Here is a 19,638-nt window from a genome sequence, read left to right on the forward strand (position 1 = left end):
TACAATTGTTTGGTTTGCTGTGGCGCCCTATTATGACACACATCACTGGGATATTAGCTATTATTTGGATAACTTTTGTGATTATACAAACAATAATAATATCAATGTGACAGTTGATGTCAACATTTTATTCACTGGGTATTTGTCTGTATTTTACTTTAAAACTAAAACTATAAAATATTATAACATTGAAAAATTTGCGTTTTCTCACTATATTACTTACAGCAACAAACTTTGGTGGTATAAAAATGGTATAATCAATACAAGAATTAAAGGACTGGCTTATGTCAAAGGGATGTGCAGTCATGACTCCGCGTGCATTATAGTCGAGGCCAGACACAGCTTCAGATCGGCTCATGTATTGGTCCATGAATTTGGCCACAGGTCAATAGATTTATATTGCATTTAAAACGTTTTTATTTTATTTTGTTATTTTGATCACTTACAAAACTAATTAGTATCGGTGCCGAACACGATGGGGACCGGGAGTCAGGCACCGAGTCGTGTGATGGCACAGAGTATATAATGTCGCCGCATATGATCGATGTGGTCAGCAATAAGTGGTCCGAATGTAGTCTAAAATCGATGCGACAGTATTTGTTGGAATTAAAAGAAAAGTAATTGATTATTACATTTATGAAAATATTAATTCAGAGCTCAGTTACCATAAAAAAATGTTATATATATTGTACTTTATATCAGTTCTTTAGACAATGATTGCCAAATCAAGTGTTTGTGTACTGATGTTAAGTCAATAAGCGAAGACTTAGATATACATTCAGAAAAATATAACAATCCGGGACGTGAGTTGACAGCTGACCAACAGTGCCGACTAGCATATGGGCCCACATTTATCAACAAATTTGATGTATTATGAAATATAATTAATTATAATAATTGGGTATTTTTATCAATTAATTCAAAATGTCTAAAAACAGGATATTTGTGAACGGCTTGAATGTCGAAACAATTTTTTTACAATTCGCGGCTTTGCGGCTCTGGACGGGACCCGATGTGACCAAAACAATCAGTGTCTCGACGGCAAGTGTCAGTCAGTGGTAGATTCAGCGGCACTGCGATCGGTTAGTGGACAACCACTTATGCTAAGAAATCGACACAATTTGTTTAAATATGACATCAAAAATAGTGTTTCATTGCTACCAACAATTAATTTTAAACCCAGCAAACCAATTAACTAGGTCATTCATTATAAACTTAAACAAATATTTATATAAAGTAGATGTCACTAATACTATACTGTATACATATTACAGTATTAATAATTAGTAATTTTAATTAATTTAATAATAAATGTTTGGAAATCTGCTGTTATTTAGAAAACAATATTTTACAACAACTGTTGGCTTAACTTATTAGATAAATTTATCGAATTGTTGAACTGTCAGACTTTAAAAATTGATTTATTTTTTTTTTAATTTCAAATTAAAGTTAACAAAAAATTTGTTTTTATGTTAACATTTAACAAATTTATCAAATAATATATATTATTAAGTGTTTATTATTATTATTATTATTATTAATTTATATGATATCATAAATAATTTTTGTTTTTTATTAAAAATATGTCATAAAATCCTTTATCTCATTATTGATGTCACAGTTATCTCAAGGCATACCTATCCCTCATTATTCTTCTGATTCAATATCTCCTTCAACTATATCTTGTTTTGATTTTCCGGGTTTTTTGGTATCGTTCGCATCGGTTGAATCATTTCCTTCGGTCGTCGTAGAGTCGGCCGCGTCATCGCCACTATCGTTAGCATCTGTGGTCTTTGGTGTGGATTTTCCTGATTTATTGTCGGTCGGAGTGTCGTCACTATTGGTTGAATCTCCGGCAGCTTTTGTAGTCGATTCTCCTTTTTTTATGTTATCAGAAGAGTCATCATTTTCTTCTGGCGCTTCTGTTGTGTTTTCTGGCCCTTCTGTTGTGTTTTCTTCTGTTTCCGGTTCTTCTGATATGTCATCACTTGGCGTTTGTTGGCCATCATTATCGTCGACTTTATAGTCTTCGTCGTCTTTTTCTGGTTTTCTTGTTGTCTTCTCTTTCATTTTCTTCTTGTCTTTCTTTTCCGAGCACTGTCTTTGTGGTACACAATCATCGTTGACATCTCTAAAAAAACCGGTCCGACAGAAGCACCCGGCGATACACATCCTCTTTCGCGGACACTTAACCCATGTCCCGATCTCATCGCAAGTTTCGCCACAATGAGTGCCACAATCGGTGAACACCTCATTTTCACCGCACGACTGAGGCTTTTGATTAACGGGAACTGATGGACACTTGGACTCCGGCACACAATCGCCCAATTCATTTCTATAGTAGCCGTGATCACAGAAACAACCCGATGCACACATACGGTTTTTAGGACATTCAATTGCATGGGATAAGTCCTCGCATCCCTGACCACATCGGGTGCCGCACTCAGAGTAATGCTCATTTTTACCACATTTTACCGAAGCGGGATCGAGTTCGGTGGATGGCCGTTTAGGACACTCTATAGAAATATTAGATGAATCAATTGATGGTTCACTAATTGGTCGCATGACTTACCTTTAACACAGACACCATTTTGGTCACGTCTATAGTTTCCCGTACAGAAACAACCCGAAACACACGCCTGTCTGCAAACAGTGTCATGTATTAGATATTGTTTTAAGTTAAATACAATTTTTTAATATATAAATTACTTTTTGGGACATTTATCAAGATTGTCGTCACACGACTGTCCGCATCTTTGACCGCATTCTCTGTACTGTTCATTAGCGTCACACGTGGGCGGCGGACGTTTCACTGGCGATATGTTTGGACAGTCAAGCATTGGTACACAGTTTCCTTCGTCATCTCTAAAATGTTAAATTATTATTATTTTATATTATATTAAATTACTGGTATTATATAGGACTGACCTAAAGAACCCATTTGTACAAAAACATCCACTAATGCCTTGATTTTTTGTAAAAAATGTACGTAATTATGATTTTTTAGAGAATATTGTGGACATGAATCTTACAAATTCTTCGTTGAGGACAAGTAACACCACGACCCAAGTCCTCGCATCCCTGTCCACAACGAGTGCCGCATTCATTATATTGTTCATTAGATCCACAATCTATTTTTCTTGGTAGACCTTCTGGTGGTCCAACAACGGGACAATCAGATTCTGGCACACAATCACCTAACAAACGGGGCATTAAAATAAATATGTTAGAAATATATATATATACTGAAATCTACACATATGATAACTATGATAACTAATCTAACCCTGTTCATTGCGAAAGTATCCCTCTTTACAGAAGCAACCACTTACACAATGTGAATCTTTAGGACAGTCAACTTTTCTGCCAATATCGTCACATCCCTGAGCGCATCGAGTATTGCATTTTGAATACTCTTCATTATCTTCACATTTTGGTGTCATTTTTGAATTTGTTTTAGGTTTAGGACAATCCTATAATAATAACAACAAAAATCAACAATATTTTAATATAAGTTTGTTTTTAGTTTAAAAACAATTGTGAAATATTGTGTTTGACATAAAAAAACACAAGTTTTCATTAATACTATACCATACCGTTGGTTGGATACACTTTCCATCGTTGTTACGTATGAGACCCTTTTTACAAAAGCACCCGGCTACACATGACCTGATCTTATTGCACTCAACCTTTTCATTCAATTCACGACATGTTTGACCGCATCGTTTGCCGCAATCAGTGAATATCTCATTATTATCGCAAGTAATTTTAAATGGTTTGCCAAAATCAAACGGTTTCGGACAGTCCTCTAACTTAACACAATTGCCAAACGAATCTTTGAAATAGCCGTCGACACAGAAACAGCCGGCACTGCATTTATTTGGTGGACAAGTAGTCTTTAGTGTTTGATGATCACATGACTGTTTACACCTATCACCGCATTTATTAAACACCTCATTATCGCTACATTTGGGCTCAACTGATGGCGGCGGCCTATCATCGGGACATTGACTGGGAAGTACACATTTACCTAGATTTAAAAAACAGATAAGCGTTTAACACTGGTTTTAAAAGAACTGGTAGTTTGTTTTTTTGTTACCTTTATTATTTCGATGCATTCCTATTTTACAATAACAACCGGTTACCTAAAAAAGGGTATTTAAAAAGATTAATCTAATTATAATTTTTTGGTGAGAAAAATGTTATTATAATAATTTATTAAAACAATGCTGACTAACACACAATCCCTTTTTAGGACAGGTAACCGATTTGAATAGATTATTACACGGTTCACCGCATCGGGTGCCGCACTCTTTATAGATCTCCCCGTCTTCACACTTGAATTTAATTTTAAATTTGATTACCGGACCATCATCTTCGGGTGGTTCATCAGAATTGGGACATTTCTATTGTAAACATGTAATACTACTATAATAACTAGATTTTTTCTGGGCACCGGTATGATAATAATAATGAAATAAACCTTTTCTGGTATACATGGACCCTTGGCCTTTGCCCTATAGAAGCCAGTGTCACAAAAACATCCTTTTTCTGAAAATAACTTCAGATAATTACTATAATGTTTTTTTTGATAATAACTATTAAATGTTAATTATGTTGTTGTCTGACGACTAACCGCATTGGTTTTCACATGAATCTGGTGGTTGGCATAATTCAATGCAATGGTCTCCACAGTCGTTGAAGTGTTCATTGGCCGGACATTTGTCATCGTCGTCATCATTCTTCGGTGTTGTAGATTTAGGCGACCATTTTGGCACTTTTGGCGTACATTTACCGATTGGGACGCATTTGTTTTTGTCATTTCTAAAGAAACCTCCCCTACAGAAACATCCGACTTCACATTTCTCTCTCATCGGACACATGACGTGTTCCGCCTGATCCGAGCACTTCTCTCCACAAGAAGAGCCACATTTCATGAATACTTCATTTTCTTTTTTGCATTCTTTTGGTTCTTTGTTTTTCGGTTCCGATAACTTATTCGGACATTTCTATCCAATTGTCAATAAGTAAATACTGGTACTTAAAAAATTAATAATAACTAATCAACTAATCAAGTCTTACATTTTCGGGAATACATTTTCCCTTTTTATTTCTCAAGAATCCTCGGGAACAGAAACAACCTTTTTTACACTTTCGCGGACACTTTGCCGGCGGATCACACAATTCAATACAATAGTCACCGCATGCAAAGTATTCTTCATTTTTGGAACAACTTTTAATAGGATCGTCGCCATCATTTGGTTTCTTGGAGTTTGGTTTGACGGGATCTGTTGGTTTTGGACACTTGTTAGCCGGCAAACATAAACCGGTTGATGACTTGAGCTCTCCATCTTCGCAAAAGCAGCCATTGAGGCAAACTTTTCTTCGGGGACATACCATCTTTTCGGTCAATTCATAACAATGTTGTATACAGTTTTTGCGACATTCGGAATATTTTTGTTTAGCCGGACACGTCTTCGGGCCATCACTTTCGGGTTCATCCAATTCGGGACACTCTATATTCATATGAAAAAACCCAATCAATTAATAATTTTAAAATTTTGATTAACATATCTCTTAACAATGAATTGGTATTACATACTGTTTAATGGCACACATTTCCCTTTTTTATTTCGATAATATTCTTTCTTACAATAACATCCCGATTCACATTCATACGGACAGATCTGTTAATTATATAAACAATTCAATTGAAAAAATACCCGAAATTTTATTTTAAAAAAGAAAAATATGGTTAAAAATATCCAAACAGTGGGAGGATTGCAGAGTTCAACACAAGGATTGCCACACTCTTTGTACTCTTCAGTCTTTTTACACTTTTTCGGCGACTTTTTAGGTTTTTTTTCATCGCATTCCGCCTCCGGTACGCACTTTCCCTTTGTATTACGATAATAACCCGGATTACAGAAACAGCCTCTAGTTTCACAGACACAACACTTTTCTTAATCATTTGAAGACTACTGTTATGTTTTGCAATAATATATTAATTGAGTTTTAATTGCATACCTGACACATATTTTTCTTCGCGGACAGACATATCCCCCCTCCATCTTCTGTGCGGCACAACTCTCACCACATTTGGTACCACATTGTTTGTAGTATTCATTTTTACTGCACTGATCTTTGGTCCGCGGTTTCGGTGTTGCAGATTTCGGTATTTCTGGACACTGTCGACCAAGTTTTTTGGTTATTAATTTGCCGATCTTTGACCAGTTCTCTTTGTTATCGACCACACATTTTTTGTTTTCAGTGTTCCGAAAGTAACCGGACTTACAATAGCAGCCCGGCTTACATACGACCGGACACTCTGATAGATAGATGATATGATTTAAATTATAGATCATTAAAATTACTAAACAACAACTAACCTCTTGGTGGTATACATAGGTCTACACAAGGATTGCCACAGATCTGAAAGCTTTCATGTTTGGTACAGGTGCCACCCACAGTCCGGCACTCTTTCTATACATTCAAACAGTTAGTATAGATATTACATAAACTTTACCGATAGACAGGTACTTACCGACGGAACACATGTGCCTTTTGAGTTGCGTTTGTATCCATTTTTGCAGAAACATCCGGAAACACATTTTTCTTTCTCACACTTGGATGTCGATGACTCTGATTTGTGACAATTTTCAGCACATCGACGATCACATTTGCGATACTTTTCACCGACCGGACAATCTTTGATTGTCGACGGAGTAGTGGCCGGAAATTTGACACCACATTTGCTAAATGGCACACAATCTCCCTCTTCATCTCTGAAATAGCTGTCTTTACAAACACATGTCTGTTCACATCTAAAATCAATGACAACATTAATGCATTCAATTTAAATAATTTGTATACTAATTAATTTTATTTACTATTTTATCTACTAATTTACTATTATTATTACTGAATGTCTAACTAAATATAACTATAAAACACATTATTAGCAAAACGTATTTTAATGAAAATCTCATTCCCTTTCATTCACTTTATTCTCAATTAAATATATTAAGTGACAAGAATTAGACAAACGAAACAGAGAGAGAGAGAGAGAGAGAGAGAGAGAGAGAGAGAGAGAGAGAGAGAGAGAGAGAGAGAGAGAGAGAGAGAGAGAGAGAGAGAGAAGCAGAGAAAGAATAAAACTGACTTATTCTGTGGACAGTTGTTTTTGCCGGCATTACGACACAGTTCTGTGCAACGGTTGCCACAATCAGCCCAAACCTCATTCTTCTGACACTTTCTTTTACTACTTTTTCCACCCTTTCGTTTCTTAGGCTTCTCCTGATCGTCCGTTTCTCCACCGAAGCACTGACTGCCACGAATACAATCCCACGACCAGCTCCTGAAATATCCGCTTTTACAGAAACAGCCCGTTGTTGTACCGATAGGACACCTCCAGCCCACCCCATGTTTCTTATAATCAGAACATTTACAGTCCTGACCCATGACTTGAAACTCAGTGTTCCTGAAGACCGTACATTCTTGTAATGTCATTATTAATGGGGTTTTTTAGATACGGGTTGTATGGAAAGCAAGTTATTAGTTTTGTGTATCAATTTTTTTATCTAATTTATATATATATATAATTACGTGAGTATATGCCGGTTATCTCCAAAATCGATGTCAATATAAATGAATATAAAAAATTCATTTTTTATTTCAAATATTTACACTAAATAACACTTATATTTATATTAATTATAGCAAAACATTATATTTATATAACAACCATTTTATTTAAATTGATTACTGTATAGTTATAATAGTAATTTTATATATTATTAGAGTTTAATAACTCCAAAGAAATTCCCTCTAATTTTCCCAAAAAATAGAAAGGACTTCCCTTCATCTTAAGAAAGGTTTTATATATATATATATATATATATATATATATATATATTATATTATTATAATAAATATTACCAAAAACTCCAATATTTGCAAAAAAATATTTAAAAATAAACATGAATTCAGTTAATTTAATGATAATGTTTGACAATATCAGTTAATATACATTTAGACATAACATGTGTTTTTTAAAAAAAATTATAATAAAATCTGTGGTTTAGGTATTACCAAATGGAAATATATTTCATGTGAATTCATAGGGAAAATATAGAATGGAAGGAATTTGCCCGAACCCTACATATTATAATTAAGTATTACATAAAAACAAAATTCCAAATACCATAGTGTTATTAAATACTATATAAATTTTTATATTTTACTGTTTTTATACACATATATTAATCAAAACATAAATATATAATTTTGATTAAATAACAATTAGTTATCTGTTATACAATTATTAATTATTAATTAATGTTTTCTAATTATTAAAATAATTTAATACAATGCAAATTAATAAAAATTATTACAATTATAATAACAATATCATTTTTTTTTTAAAAATCACATTTAAAATAATTTTGATACTTAACAATTTAAATAGTGATTTTATTAAATTATCATGTTAATTTATTATATTGAATGTCTAATAAATGTTTTATTAGTTTTGCGAGTTTGTTCAAAACACCGATTTCTGGTAACACATTTGCCGAACTGATCCCTTAGATATCCAAACTTACAGAAGCACCCGTGCCTACAGGCGCCACAGTCACGTGATTTGTCTATGTCTGTGCATAACTGTCCGCAATCATCGCCACAGTGAGTATAGTATTCATTTTCAGGACATTCAATGCATTGTAGAGCATCATTACATTTCGTATTTTCCACACAATTGCCCAAACGGTTCCTCAAAAAATCTTATATACAGTAAATATAAATTAGATAAATAAATATATTTAATTAGAAAATAATTAATGATATTTTAATGCAATTTTTTAGAGATAAGTACAGAAATAACTGATATTAAAATGAGTAAATTATGTTTTGTACAACAATTAAGAGTTGTGTACAATACTTAGGAATTTATTAAATAGTAAATGAAATTAATGTAATTTTTATAAAAATTATTATAATATTATCATAAATTTACTCATATTGTATAAAACAAATTTGTTATTTAAACAGATTCGATAAAGTTATTAAAAAAATACAGTTATTATATAGAAATGTTGTGTTTTATAACACATATCATACCTGGTTTGCAGAAACATCCCGTTTCGCAATCATTTTTACAGTCAGTTCTGTCTTCACACGATTCCTGGCATTTATTACCGCATTCTTTATAGTCTTCATTTGGTCCACATATGGGCGCCGGTGTTGTTGTGGACTGGAGTTCACATTCTTCTTTCTTGACACACATTCCACTTAAATCTCTGTAAAAACTTTCCAAACAAAAGCACCCTTTTTCGCATACTTCGGGACACGTGACGGGATTCTTGAGGTCTTCGCACGTCTCGCCGCACTGCGAACCGCATGTCTTGTACTCTTCGTTATCGTGACAATCAATGGGATCGGTGTCGCACTTGTTTCTGGTAACGCATGTGTTGTTTTTCAATCTATACAAACTCTTTTCACAGAAACAGCCGGACTCACATACCAGAGGACATCTGATATTTTTGCCGGGAATCAGATCATTACACCGACGGCCACAGTTGCTGCTACACTCAGAGTACACCTCATTTAAGGTGCAAACACTTTTGTCGTAACACATACTCTCTTTAACACACTTTCCTTCTGTAGTTCTCTTATAACCCTTACGACACACACATCCCTTATTGCAAGTGTAAGGACAGCCATCTTGTCGACCAAATATCTTAATTTTGGGACAATTTTCATCGCAAAAATTACCGCATTGGGTATATTCTTCACTTTCAGTATCGCATTCAGATCTACTCTTAGTCATACCAATGAGTCTGAAGTCACAGTTGTGTTTGCGAACACAGTCTCCTTTTGTGTTGCGATAATAATCCTTTTTACAGAAGCATCCGGACTGGCATTCATTGGCATTACACTTGATTTTACTGTCTTTAATTAGATCCAAACACCGATGTCCACAGTCTGAACCGCATTTGTGATATATTTCATTTTTCTTAAAACACTTCTTGTATACGCTTTGACCACAATCTTCTGGTTTAACACATTCTCCGTTGTCATCCCTAAAGAACTCTAATATTAATTAAAAAAAATTAAGAGATAAAATGATTACAAAATGATTACAAAATGATTATTTTAATCGATAAAAATCATTACAAACCATCGGCACAGAGACAACCGCGCGAACACTTGTCATTACATTTGGTGTTTGATTTGTCTGAAGCTGACGGACACCGTCTGCCGCACTCATTATAACAGAAAAAATATCGTTCGTTAGGATTCTTACATTTTTTAGGCTTCAAATTGGGACAAATGCACTGAAATAGCAAATGAAATGTAATGATTAAGACATAATGTTTGAGATAACTGATCACTAATAATGTGTATAATACCTGATCTTTCGGTAAACAAATACCGTCACTATTCTTGTAGAGTCCATCGTCGCAATAACAGCCGGGTTTGCATTCAGAAGCCGGACATGACTTGGTTTTTGTTGAATTATCGGCAAATTGTTGACACGATTTACGACAATGAGATCCACAACGATCGTAGTGTTCATTGAGTCCACATTTTTTTGAATTAGCTATAGATTTTGGGGTTGTGTTTAAACTGCTTCACATATAATCATTGTTTCAATTGTATTACCTGTTGGTTCTGTCGTTGACTCTTTGCCCGGATCATCAGTACCTCCATTCGGATCATCAGTACTAACATTTGGGTCTTTGGTGCTATCATTCGGGTCTTTGGTGCTGTCATTTGGGTCTTTGGTGCTATCATTCGGGTCTTTGGTGCTGTCATTTGGGTCTTTGGTGCTATCATTCGGGTCTTTGGTGCTGTCATTTGGGTCTTTGGTGCTATCATTCGGGTCTTTGGTGCTATCATTCGGGTCTTTGGTGCTGTCATTTGGGTCTTTAGTGGTGTCATCTGGATCTTTACTGCTCTCGTTTGGGTCTTTGGTGCTGTCATTAGGGTCTTTGGTGCTGTTATTTGGATCTTTGGTGCTGTCATTTGGATCTTTGGTGCTGTCATTTGGATCTTTGGTGCTGTCATTTGGTTCATCATTACTTTCATTACTTTCATTACTTTCATTACTTTCATTATCTTTATTCGGTTTATTTTTATTATGTTTATCTTTATTTGGTTTACGATTGGGTTTAGTGTTGACATTACTATCCTCTCGACACTCATATTTAAGAACACAATTTCCTATATAATTACAATTATTATTATTAGTAAAAAATAAAAATGTCTTAAATTGTCTAACCTTTACTATTCCTATAATAATCCTTCTCACAAAAACAACCATGCTTACAACTTTCAAATAAAACACCAAAAAAATGTATTAGACTTATTAAAAATTTATAATTTTTTGATATATTATAAATGTTATATGCAAACAGATAGACATGTTTGAATTTATACAATTTTTTAAATAAAAAATATATTTATATTAAATACAGTATTAGACATACGTTTGTTTGCATTTATGAGTTTTGCCAATATTTTTGCACATTTCTGTACAATGATTACCACATTTCTGGTATCTTTCATTTTCTTTGTCGCAATTCTTTTTCGGATCATTTTTGTCTGATTTAGCCTTATTATGGCATTCATGGGGTCGGACACAATCAAAAGCCCAGTTACGATAATAGCCTTTAATACAGAAGCATCCAATAGAGGAGTGGGCTTCTTCGCAAAATGGATTTGCGTGAATCAACTGATTTATGTCATACTTTTTCTGAAGATCACCGCACATACGGCCACAATCTGATCCAACGTATGTAAACTCTGTATTGCGAAATGTATCGCATACTAGATAAACAAATCAAAATTATACACAAATCAAATCAATTAATATCTAATATTTTATATATTAATTGTATACACAAAAAACACTTACTGCTAATGATTTGTCTAATTTGTATAACTAATATAAAACAAACTAATATAATAATAATAATGTTTTTCATTATTTATTTAGTTATCGTCCGATACTAACTTATATTTACATAATTATTTCATATTACATAAATGAGTACAGTATATACATGTTTAATGCATGTGTAATGCATATTTGCAGTCATATTGATTTTAAAAAAATAAAATTATGTAAATTAATTTTGTTATATATTTATAATAATTAAATCATTTGATTTAATTTACTACATATATAACGTTTTGACAATTTAATAACATATAATAGTTGATACACACATCTAGGAATAAAAATCTAAAACTAATTATTTTGAATTGAATCAATTAATAATTTATTAAAATTTGTTATCAATGACACAATTATTAATTGTTACACATTTTCCAAATCCATTCCTCCGGAACCCGTGTTTACAGAAACAGCCTTTTTTACAACTTTTTGTACACTCAGTCGTCCTATTGGTGTCCGCGACAACTGTCTTCAGTTCGTAACAATGTTTACCGCAATCACTGCCACAACTCGTATAGTATTCATTGGCGTCACACTCAAGACATTCGTTGACAACATTGCATTTGTCTTCAGGTACACAATGGCCAGACTTGTGTCTCAGATATCCTATATTTTTATTATAAATTTATAGATAAAATTTATTTAATTATATATCTATTAAATTGTTTGTTACAGACCTACCAACACTACAGAAGCAACCTTTTTGGCATTCATTAGTACAATGCATACTATCTTCACACAACTCAAGACATTTATTGCCACACTTGCGATACTCTTCATTTGTCTTACAATTAATCTGATCATCGATTTCTTGATTCTGTTCCAAATCGCACTGATCTTTGGTCAAACAATTGCCATCGATATCTCTATAGTATCCATGTTTACAGAAACATCCCTTTTCACACACTTTTGGACAGTGTATCGGATTTCGCAAGTCTTCACAGGTTTCGCCACAATGATTGCCACAATATAAATATTCTTCGTTAGTATTGCACAGAATGGGATCCGTATCGCATGTACTCTTTGTCACACACTTTCCCTTTTTGTTTCGATAGTAACCACTATTGCAAAAGCAACCGATATTGCAAACCAATGGACAGGGAATGTTATCTTTGAGAAGATCATTGCAGTGATGACCACAATCAGTGCCACATTTTGAAAATTCTTCGTTTTCATCGCACGCGCGACAGTCATCCTCAGCAACACATGTAAGAAGTTTGTTTCGTTTATAACCATCGCGACAAATACATCCCGGAGCGCATGTAAGGCTACAATTAAGTTGCAATTTATCTTTATTGAGAACTGTGCACAACTGGTCACAAAAGTTGCCACAATCGGTATATATTTCGTTAGAACTACACTTTTTGTTTGGTTTCTGAACAACACTTAGTGGACACTCAGCTTCGGTAACACATTGCCCACTATCCGATCGATAGTAGCCTTCAGCGCAATAACAGCCCATTTTACATGAAAAACACTCTAAATCTTTACCCGATTTGGACCTCTCGTGACAATGTCGTCCGCAATCGGATCCACAATCCATATGAATCTCATTTGATCCGCATTTCATCTGAACCGTCATATTACAGTCATCGGTTGGCAAACACATACCGTATTTGTTGCGCACAAAACCTATTGACAATAACTGTTATTAATGTTATTACAAATTTGTTGTTATTTTTACTAAAACCATACCATCTTTACAAAAGCAACCTCTGGAACACTTATCAGGACAGTTGGCGTTGATATCTGAGTGCATGTAATCAGCACACGTACGGCCGCACTCGTGATAACACCAGAAAAACATTTCATTGGGTCCGTCACATGAGGTCATTGATTTGCACTGACATTGATCCTTTGGGACACACGCGCCGTAACTATTCCTAAATAAGCCTTTATTGCAATAACATCCCGGTGTGCACTCAGGACCGCACGTAGGTTTGTCTATCCCGTTGGCAAATAATTTGCATGACTCACTACACTGCGATCCACAAGTATTGTAATATTGATTTAATCCACAATTTACTTCAGGTTTGTCAGTCACCGATACAGTAGTCGACTTCTTATCCGACTCTGTAGTCATTTCGGTAATTTCGGTATTTCCAGTGGTTTTTATTGTTGATAGCTTTGACAGACAATCAGACAGATTCACACAAATATGATCTGTATTTCTATAAAATCCTTGGAAAACAATAATATTCACAATTTAAATGAAAATTAATTTTTTTAAATTGTTTTTATGTTGTTTTTATTATTACATATTTAACTTTATATAAATAACTGTAATAACTTAATTTAATTTAATTTAATTTAACTTAATTAATAGTAATGTTTTTATTAGTAAAATAAAAAAAATTAATTAGAATTAAATTATTTATTATATAATTTATTAAATAATTTCTATGAGTTTGAAGGATAAATATTTAGAGATGTGACTATAAAAAACTGGATGTGAACCCCATTGTCGATCCATTTAATGATGAGAACCGATAGTTAGTTTTGCTATAACTGCGATGTTTAGGACCCATCAGCCGATTGGCTTGACTTACAATCCTCTGGCAATACACACATCCCGTTAACAGATCGTACATAACCTATCAAATAGAGAATATAATTTATATAATAATAATAATAATATGTTTTTTCAATATAAATGTCTTTCCCTTTCCCACTATAACTATTCAGCCAAAGGATTGAAGTCTATTATCAAATAAAAATGATGATTAAAGTACTATATGTTTTGAAACTATTTATTAATAGGTAACTATCTATTTATAAATAGTTAACAAATTATTAGCAAATTATTATACTTAAATATTAAGGTTTTTAAAAAATAATAATGCAAGTTTTGTTGCTAAGGTTTTACTATTAATAATATTATATTATGAATATACTGAATAAATATTATACATTAAACATTAAACTCTAATGATTACTATAGTAAAATACAGTATATTTAATAAATACATATTGAACCCATGTTATAAATGTTTATACGTTATGATTATAAATGAGATAATGAATATTGAGACAAAATCTATGAATTATAGACACAAAAAAATATATTCAAATATAATTATATTGTATTGTATTATCACTATATCATTGTAAGTATTTATTACTTTATTTGTAAAGTAAATTAAATTATGAATTAAAATTTTAAAACTAATACTAATAATAGTTGTAATATTGTATATTAATTAATGTGATTAAACATAGAGTATTAGGAAACTGTAGTCAATTCCTATGATCGCATATACCTTAACTGTTATACAGTTAGACATACCTTTATGACAGAAACATCCGGGTTTACATAGATTTTCATCGCATTTGTCGGCTGACTGATAGTCAGCGCAAGTTTTGCCACATTCAGTGCCGCACTCATTAAACTCTTCATTTTTTTGGCCGCAGTACTGGTCGTGTTTTTCACTGACAGTTGTGTCCTGAGTTGGTTCGGTAATCGGCGAATTGTGATCACTTTCGGTTGGTTTTTGACATTGATTTTCAGGGACACACTCGTCTTCACTGTTTCTTTTGAATCCTTTGTCACAGAAGCACCCGAACTCACACGAAGCACTTCCGGAGCACTTTTCATTTTCGGGTAGCTGTCCGGGACAGTACTCTACACAACGAACGGCGCAACTCTTGTAAATTTCGTTTCGACCACAAATCAGCTGAGGTTTAGGAGTGAGCACTGATTTAAAGCACTGACTCTGTGGTACGCAAACACCCCTGTCGTTCCTAAAGGTGCCTCTCTTACAGAAACATCCGGATTCACATTCATTGGGCGGACATACGTTTGGATCTTCACTATTGACACAGTATTCGGGACAACGATTCGCACATTCTCTGTATACTTCACTGTTAGGACATATGGGTTTGGCCGCCGGCGGACAGTCGGTGGTGGCTTCACAGGCGTGCGCCGGAACACAGAAACCTTCATCGTCTCTATAGAGGCCTTCTTCACAAAAGCACCCGACATCGCACCGATTGAGATCACACACATATGACTGTTCCCGGTTGACACACATTTCTCGACACCGACTGTCACATTGACTCCACTTTTCTCCCGATTTGCAGACATGTTCCTCTTCGGGACAGATATGTGGCACACATTTGCCTTTTTTGTTACGATAGAGACCATTCTTGCAAAAGCATCCAAACTCGCAGAGGTCTAGAGGACAAACCCATTGCTGTTCTTTATTTTCCAACGCTTCCAGACATCGATTGCCGCATTCAGTCATTTCTTCGTCAAGTTTACATTCTTGAGGTTTTTCAGTTGGCGCTTGAATTTCAACACATAATCCTTCATTATTTCTAAACATCGGCGGCAAACAAAAGCATCCGACGTCACATAGACTTTGGTCACACTCAACATCGTTTCTCTTGTTTTCCAACGATTCCATACATCGATTACCACAATCGCTGTACATTTCATTTAGAGGACACTTAGGTTTGTCCGCACACTTTTGCGGAATAAGACATATCCCGCTGTTATCCCTAAAATATCCATCTTTACAGAAACATCCCGATTCGCATTTATGTTTGCCTGACTCACAGACATCTGGATTGTCAATTGTGGCCATAGACTCGACACACCGATTACCACAAGCTTCGAACTCTTCATTTTCGCCACATTGAGGTCGCGGAGGTTTAATGCATTGACCCACTGATGTTCTGAAAGAGTCCGGTTCACAAAAACATCCCGAATCGCAGTGACTTTTATCGCATTGGTTTGGGTTATAAAAGTTTTTGATTGATTCCATACATCGATTGCCACAATCGCTATACATCTCACCCATTGGACATCTGGGCCGACACACACCCACTTCTGTTCTATACATTCCACGCTTGCAATAACATCCCGGTTCACAATTTCGTGGACAAGCTTTTGAATGTTTTATGTCTTGTATTGACTCAATACATCTGTTGCTACACTCAACGTATTCTTCATCATCAGCACATGGAGGTGGAGGCTCTACACACTCCTGCAGATTGTTTCTGAATTTGTCCGGCAGACAAAAACAGCCGACATCGCAGTGTTTATTATTGCAAATTTTGCGTTTATTCAATAATTTATTTTTTAATAATTCCAAACATCTGTTACCACAATCACTGTATGCCTCACCAGTTGGACAGATGCGCGGCTTTTCAATACATTTGCCGTCGACGTCACGAAAATATCCAGGAATACAGAAGCACCCGATATCACACTTATCTTGATTGCAACGTTTTTTAACGTAGATATTCTGTATAGACTCCATACATCTATTGCCACAATCGGAGTATTTTTCGTTATGTGGACAGAGAGGTGGGGGTTGAACACAGAATCCATTACGATTTCGATAGAGTCCGGACTCGCAGAAGCACCCGCTCTCACACGAGTTGTCACAACCTAACTGTTCTGTTAAAGTCTCAATCTTTTCCATACATTTACTTCCGCACTCTTTGTACATTTCATTTTGTGGACATATAGTACCAATTGGTAGACCAAACGATTCAACTTCACAGCTCTCAGGCGTTGGTGTATCGACTTCACAGGTCTCAGTTGTCGGTGTAGTCGCTTCACAATTGCCATCATAATCATCATCTTTGTCATCATCATCGTCGTCGTCATCGTCTTTCTCAGTCGGCTTTTCTTCTACGCACAGACCCTCTTCATTGCGAAAAAAGTTAGGCTTACAAAAGCACCCGATGTCGCACCACTTGATGTCACACTTAGAGTTGTTGTTTTTATTTTCCAACGATTCCATACAGCGATTACCGCATTCACTGTAGACCTCATTATCTGAACAATGAGTCGGTGTCGTCACCACTAGTGGTGATGTATCTGTTTTCTCTCTTTCTTTAGCCGCCGCTTCTTCATTTTCGGACAGTGTTGTTGTATCTGGTGTTCTGTCAATAGGAGCGCCCGATTCAGTACTCATTTCTGTTGTAAATTCTGTTGTCAAAAACGGTGGTCTTGTGTCGAGATCTAAGTCATGTTCACCTTTTGTGTGATCAAAATAAATGATTAATAAGTTTTTAAAAATTTGTCAATTATTTAATATGACTTACACTTTTCCTCTGAAACACATGTATTGTTTTCATTTTTATAGTACCCTTCCTTACAGTAACATCCCGGAGCATCACATCTATTTGGTCCAAACGTGACACAGAGTGTAGGACTGTCCATTGCATCGCACGATTCCATACATTTACTGCCGCAATCGTTGAACTCTTGGTTAACGGCAGTACATGTAGTGTTTTTGGATCTATCGAGAGCAGCATTATCTGCAAAATCGGTTAAACCTTTTTGATGCAAACCATCGCATTGATCTTCCGGTACACACTTTCCGTCTTTTCTAATATATAATTACAATTACCGGTAAATATTTGTTTATTGATGTATTATTATTAGTATGGGATATACCTAAAGAAACCGTTGATACAAAAACACTTATATGACTTTGCTATTGGAGGACATGAACTGATGTTATGTCTATTTTGGCAGAGTTCCCGACAATCACATCCACATTTCTTAAATTTCTCGAAAAGACCACATTTTCGAGACCCACCCGAACCACTCGGTTTTGCTGTTGTTTTTGGTATGTCGTCGTTAAGGGTTGTTATGTCGTCTAAATGGTTATTCAATGGATCATCAATTAAAATAAAGACTTGAGTAATAACTTACCGGTTAATACATAATTTAATGTCAATACTATCAATAAATTAGAAATTAAAGTGAAATATAAATATTTCATTATATTTTTGATGACAACTAAATGAGAATCTACTCATTAATTATTAATTTATTTATTATTATATTATATAAATATCTAATAATATAGTATAGTATAGTATATTGCAATATCAGATGTCTTTAAGTTTTAATGCAAATGTCTGATTTTTAATTTAGCATCCATTTTAGTAATAAGTTACTAAATAATAATTTTAAAATTAATATTTTATGAAAACTTTACAATAACTAACTATTAATACCGTATGATGCAAATTATATTATATTTAAAAATAAATATAATTGTCAAATAAGATTTTAAATAACTAAATTTTTATATTAATAATTTATTATAATAAGAATTTTTATATTTATTTACAAAGAAATATTATGATTGTGTTTATATTTTAATATGTAATTTATTTATAAAATTTTTATTTTAATTAAAATAATTTTTTAATTATAAAATATTATAGTAGTAATTATGAATTATATGTATCCTTTACAGTATAAATATAAAATATCTAAATGAAATTTATATTAATATATAAATATATAATATCGATAGCGCCGTTACATATCTTTAATTAAATAGATTTATTTAAAAATTTTAAAAATATACAATTAATACAATATATTTATATCAATTAATTAGCTTATCAGTACATTAATAATACAAATAAATAAACTTGTTTATTAAACAAAAAATAATGTGTGTGCAATATTGATAAAACTAATCGTTTTATTATTATATTATAGTGAAAACCAAATTATATTAATAAAGTAAATACATTAACTATTTATAAATTTCTAACTAATTATTACATGAATAATGTTTTAGTAATAGAAATAATAATAAAACTATAAAAAAAAGTGATAATAATAATAATAAGTTTTCAATTATCTAATTTATTTTTGTTGTTGATGTTTCCACGACCTTGAGAAACATTAATGACAATAA

At 33.7% G+C, this 19,638-nt stretch overlaps 4 protein-coding genes across 4 annotated transcripts; all 4 read right to left on the bottom strand.

The window, feature by feature from the left end:
* Positions 1-1,542: 1,542 nt before the first annotated feature.
* Positions 1,543-7,700, bottom strand: LOC128960801 (zonadhesin-like). The gene is made up of 19 exons (XM_054306940.1): positions 7,606-7,700; positions 7,163-7,496; positions 6,545-6,824; positions 6,390-6,483; positions 6,028-6,328; positions 5,772-5,937; positions 5,603-5,687; positions 5,083-5,516; positions 4,637-5,009; positions 4,484-4,551; positions 4,239-4,406; positions 4,100-4,145; positions 3,597-4,030; positions 3,287-3,473; positions 3,033-3,197; positions 2,929-2,965; positions 2,710-2,865; positions 2,573-2,643; positions 1,543-2,516 (listed from the first exon to the last, which is right to left on the bottom strand). The coding sequence occupies exons 1-19, from the start codon at positions 7,664-7,666 to the stop codon at positions 1,648-1,650; spliced, it is 4,329 nt and encodes a 1,442-aa protein (XP_054162915.1). The 5' UTR covers positions 7,667-7,700; the 3' UTR covers positions 1,543-1,647.
* A 788-nt stretch (positions 7,701-8,488) lies between these two features.
* Positions 8,489-12,072, bottom strand: LOC128957728 (zonadhesin-like). Its single transcript, XM_054303543.1, has 8 exons — positions 11,918-12,072; positions 11,490-11,829; positions 11,282-11,331; positions 10,663-11,223; positions 10,410-10,600; positions 10,178-10,334; positions 9,118-10,089; positions 8,489-8,780 (listed from the first exon to the last, which is right to left on the bottom strand). The coding sequence occupies exons 1-8, from the start codon at positions 11,985-11,987 to the stop codon at positions 8,497-8,499; spliced, it is 2,625 nt and encodes an 874-aa protein (XP_054159518.1). The 5' UTR covers positions 11,988-12,072; the 3' UTR covers positions 8,489-8,496.
* A 175-nt stretch (positions 12,073-12,247) lies between these two features.
* LOC128959727 (zonadhesin-like) lies at positions 12,248-14,086 on the bottom strand. Its single transcript, XM_054305735.1, has 4 exons — positions 13,655-14,086; positions 12,641-13,591; positions 12,327-12,565; positions 12,248-12,253 (listed from the first exon to the last, which is right to left on the bottom strand). The coding sequence occupies exons 1-4, from the start codon at positions 14,040-14,042 to the stop codon at positions 12,248-12,250; spliced, it is 1,584 nt and encodes a 527-aa protein (XP_054161710.1). The 5' UTR covers positions 14,043-14,086.
* A 249-nt stretch (positions 14,087-14,335) lies between these two features.
* LOC128960955 (zonadhesin-like) lies at positions 14,336-18,738 on the bottom strand. Its single transcript, XM_054307138.1, has 5 exons — positions 18,633-18,738; positions 18,372-18,576; positions 18,017-18,303; positions 15,246-17,948; positions 14,336-14,553 (listed from the first exon to the last, which is right to left on the bottom strand). Exons 1-5 carry the CDS (start codon positions 18,700-18,702, stop codon positions 14,477-14,479), a joined length of 3,342 nt encoding a protein of 1,113 aa, XP_054163113.1. The 5' UTR covers positions 18,703-18,738; the 3' UTR covers positions 14,336-14,476.
* Between the last annotated feature and the right edge of the window lie 900 nt (positions 18,739-19,638).

This window comes from Oppia nitens, unplaced genomic scaffold (genome assembly GCF_028296485.1).
Source record: "Oppia nitens isolate AA-2021 unplaced genomic scaffold, nextdenovo-longstitch-racon4-pilon3 scaffold13_pilon_pilon_pilon, whole genome shotgun sequence".
Taxonomy (NCBI): Eukaryota; Metazoa; Arthropoda; class Arachnida; order Sarcoptiformes; family Oppiidae; genus Oppia; species Oppia nitens.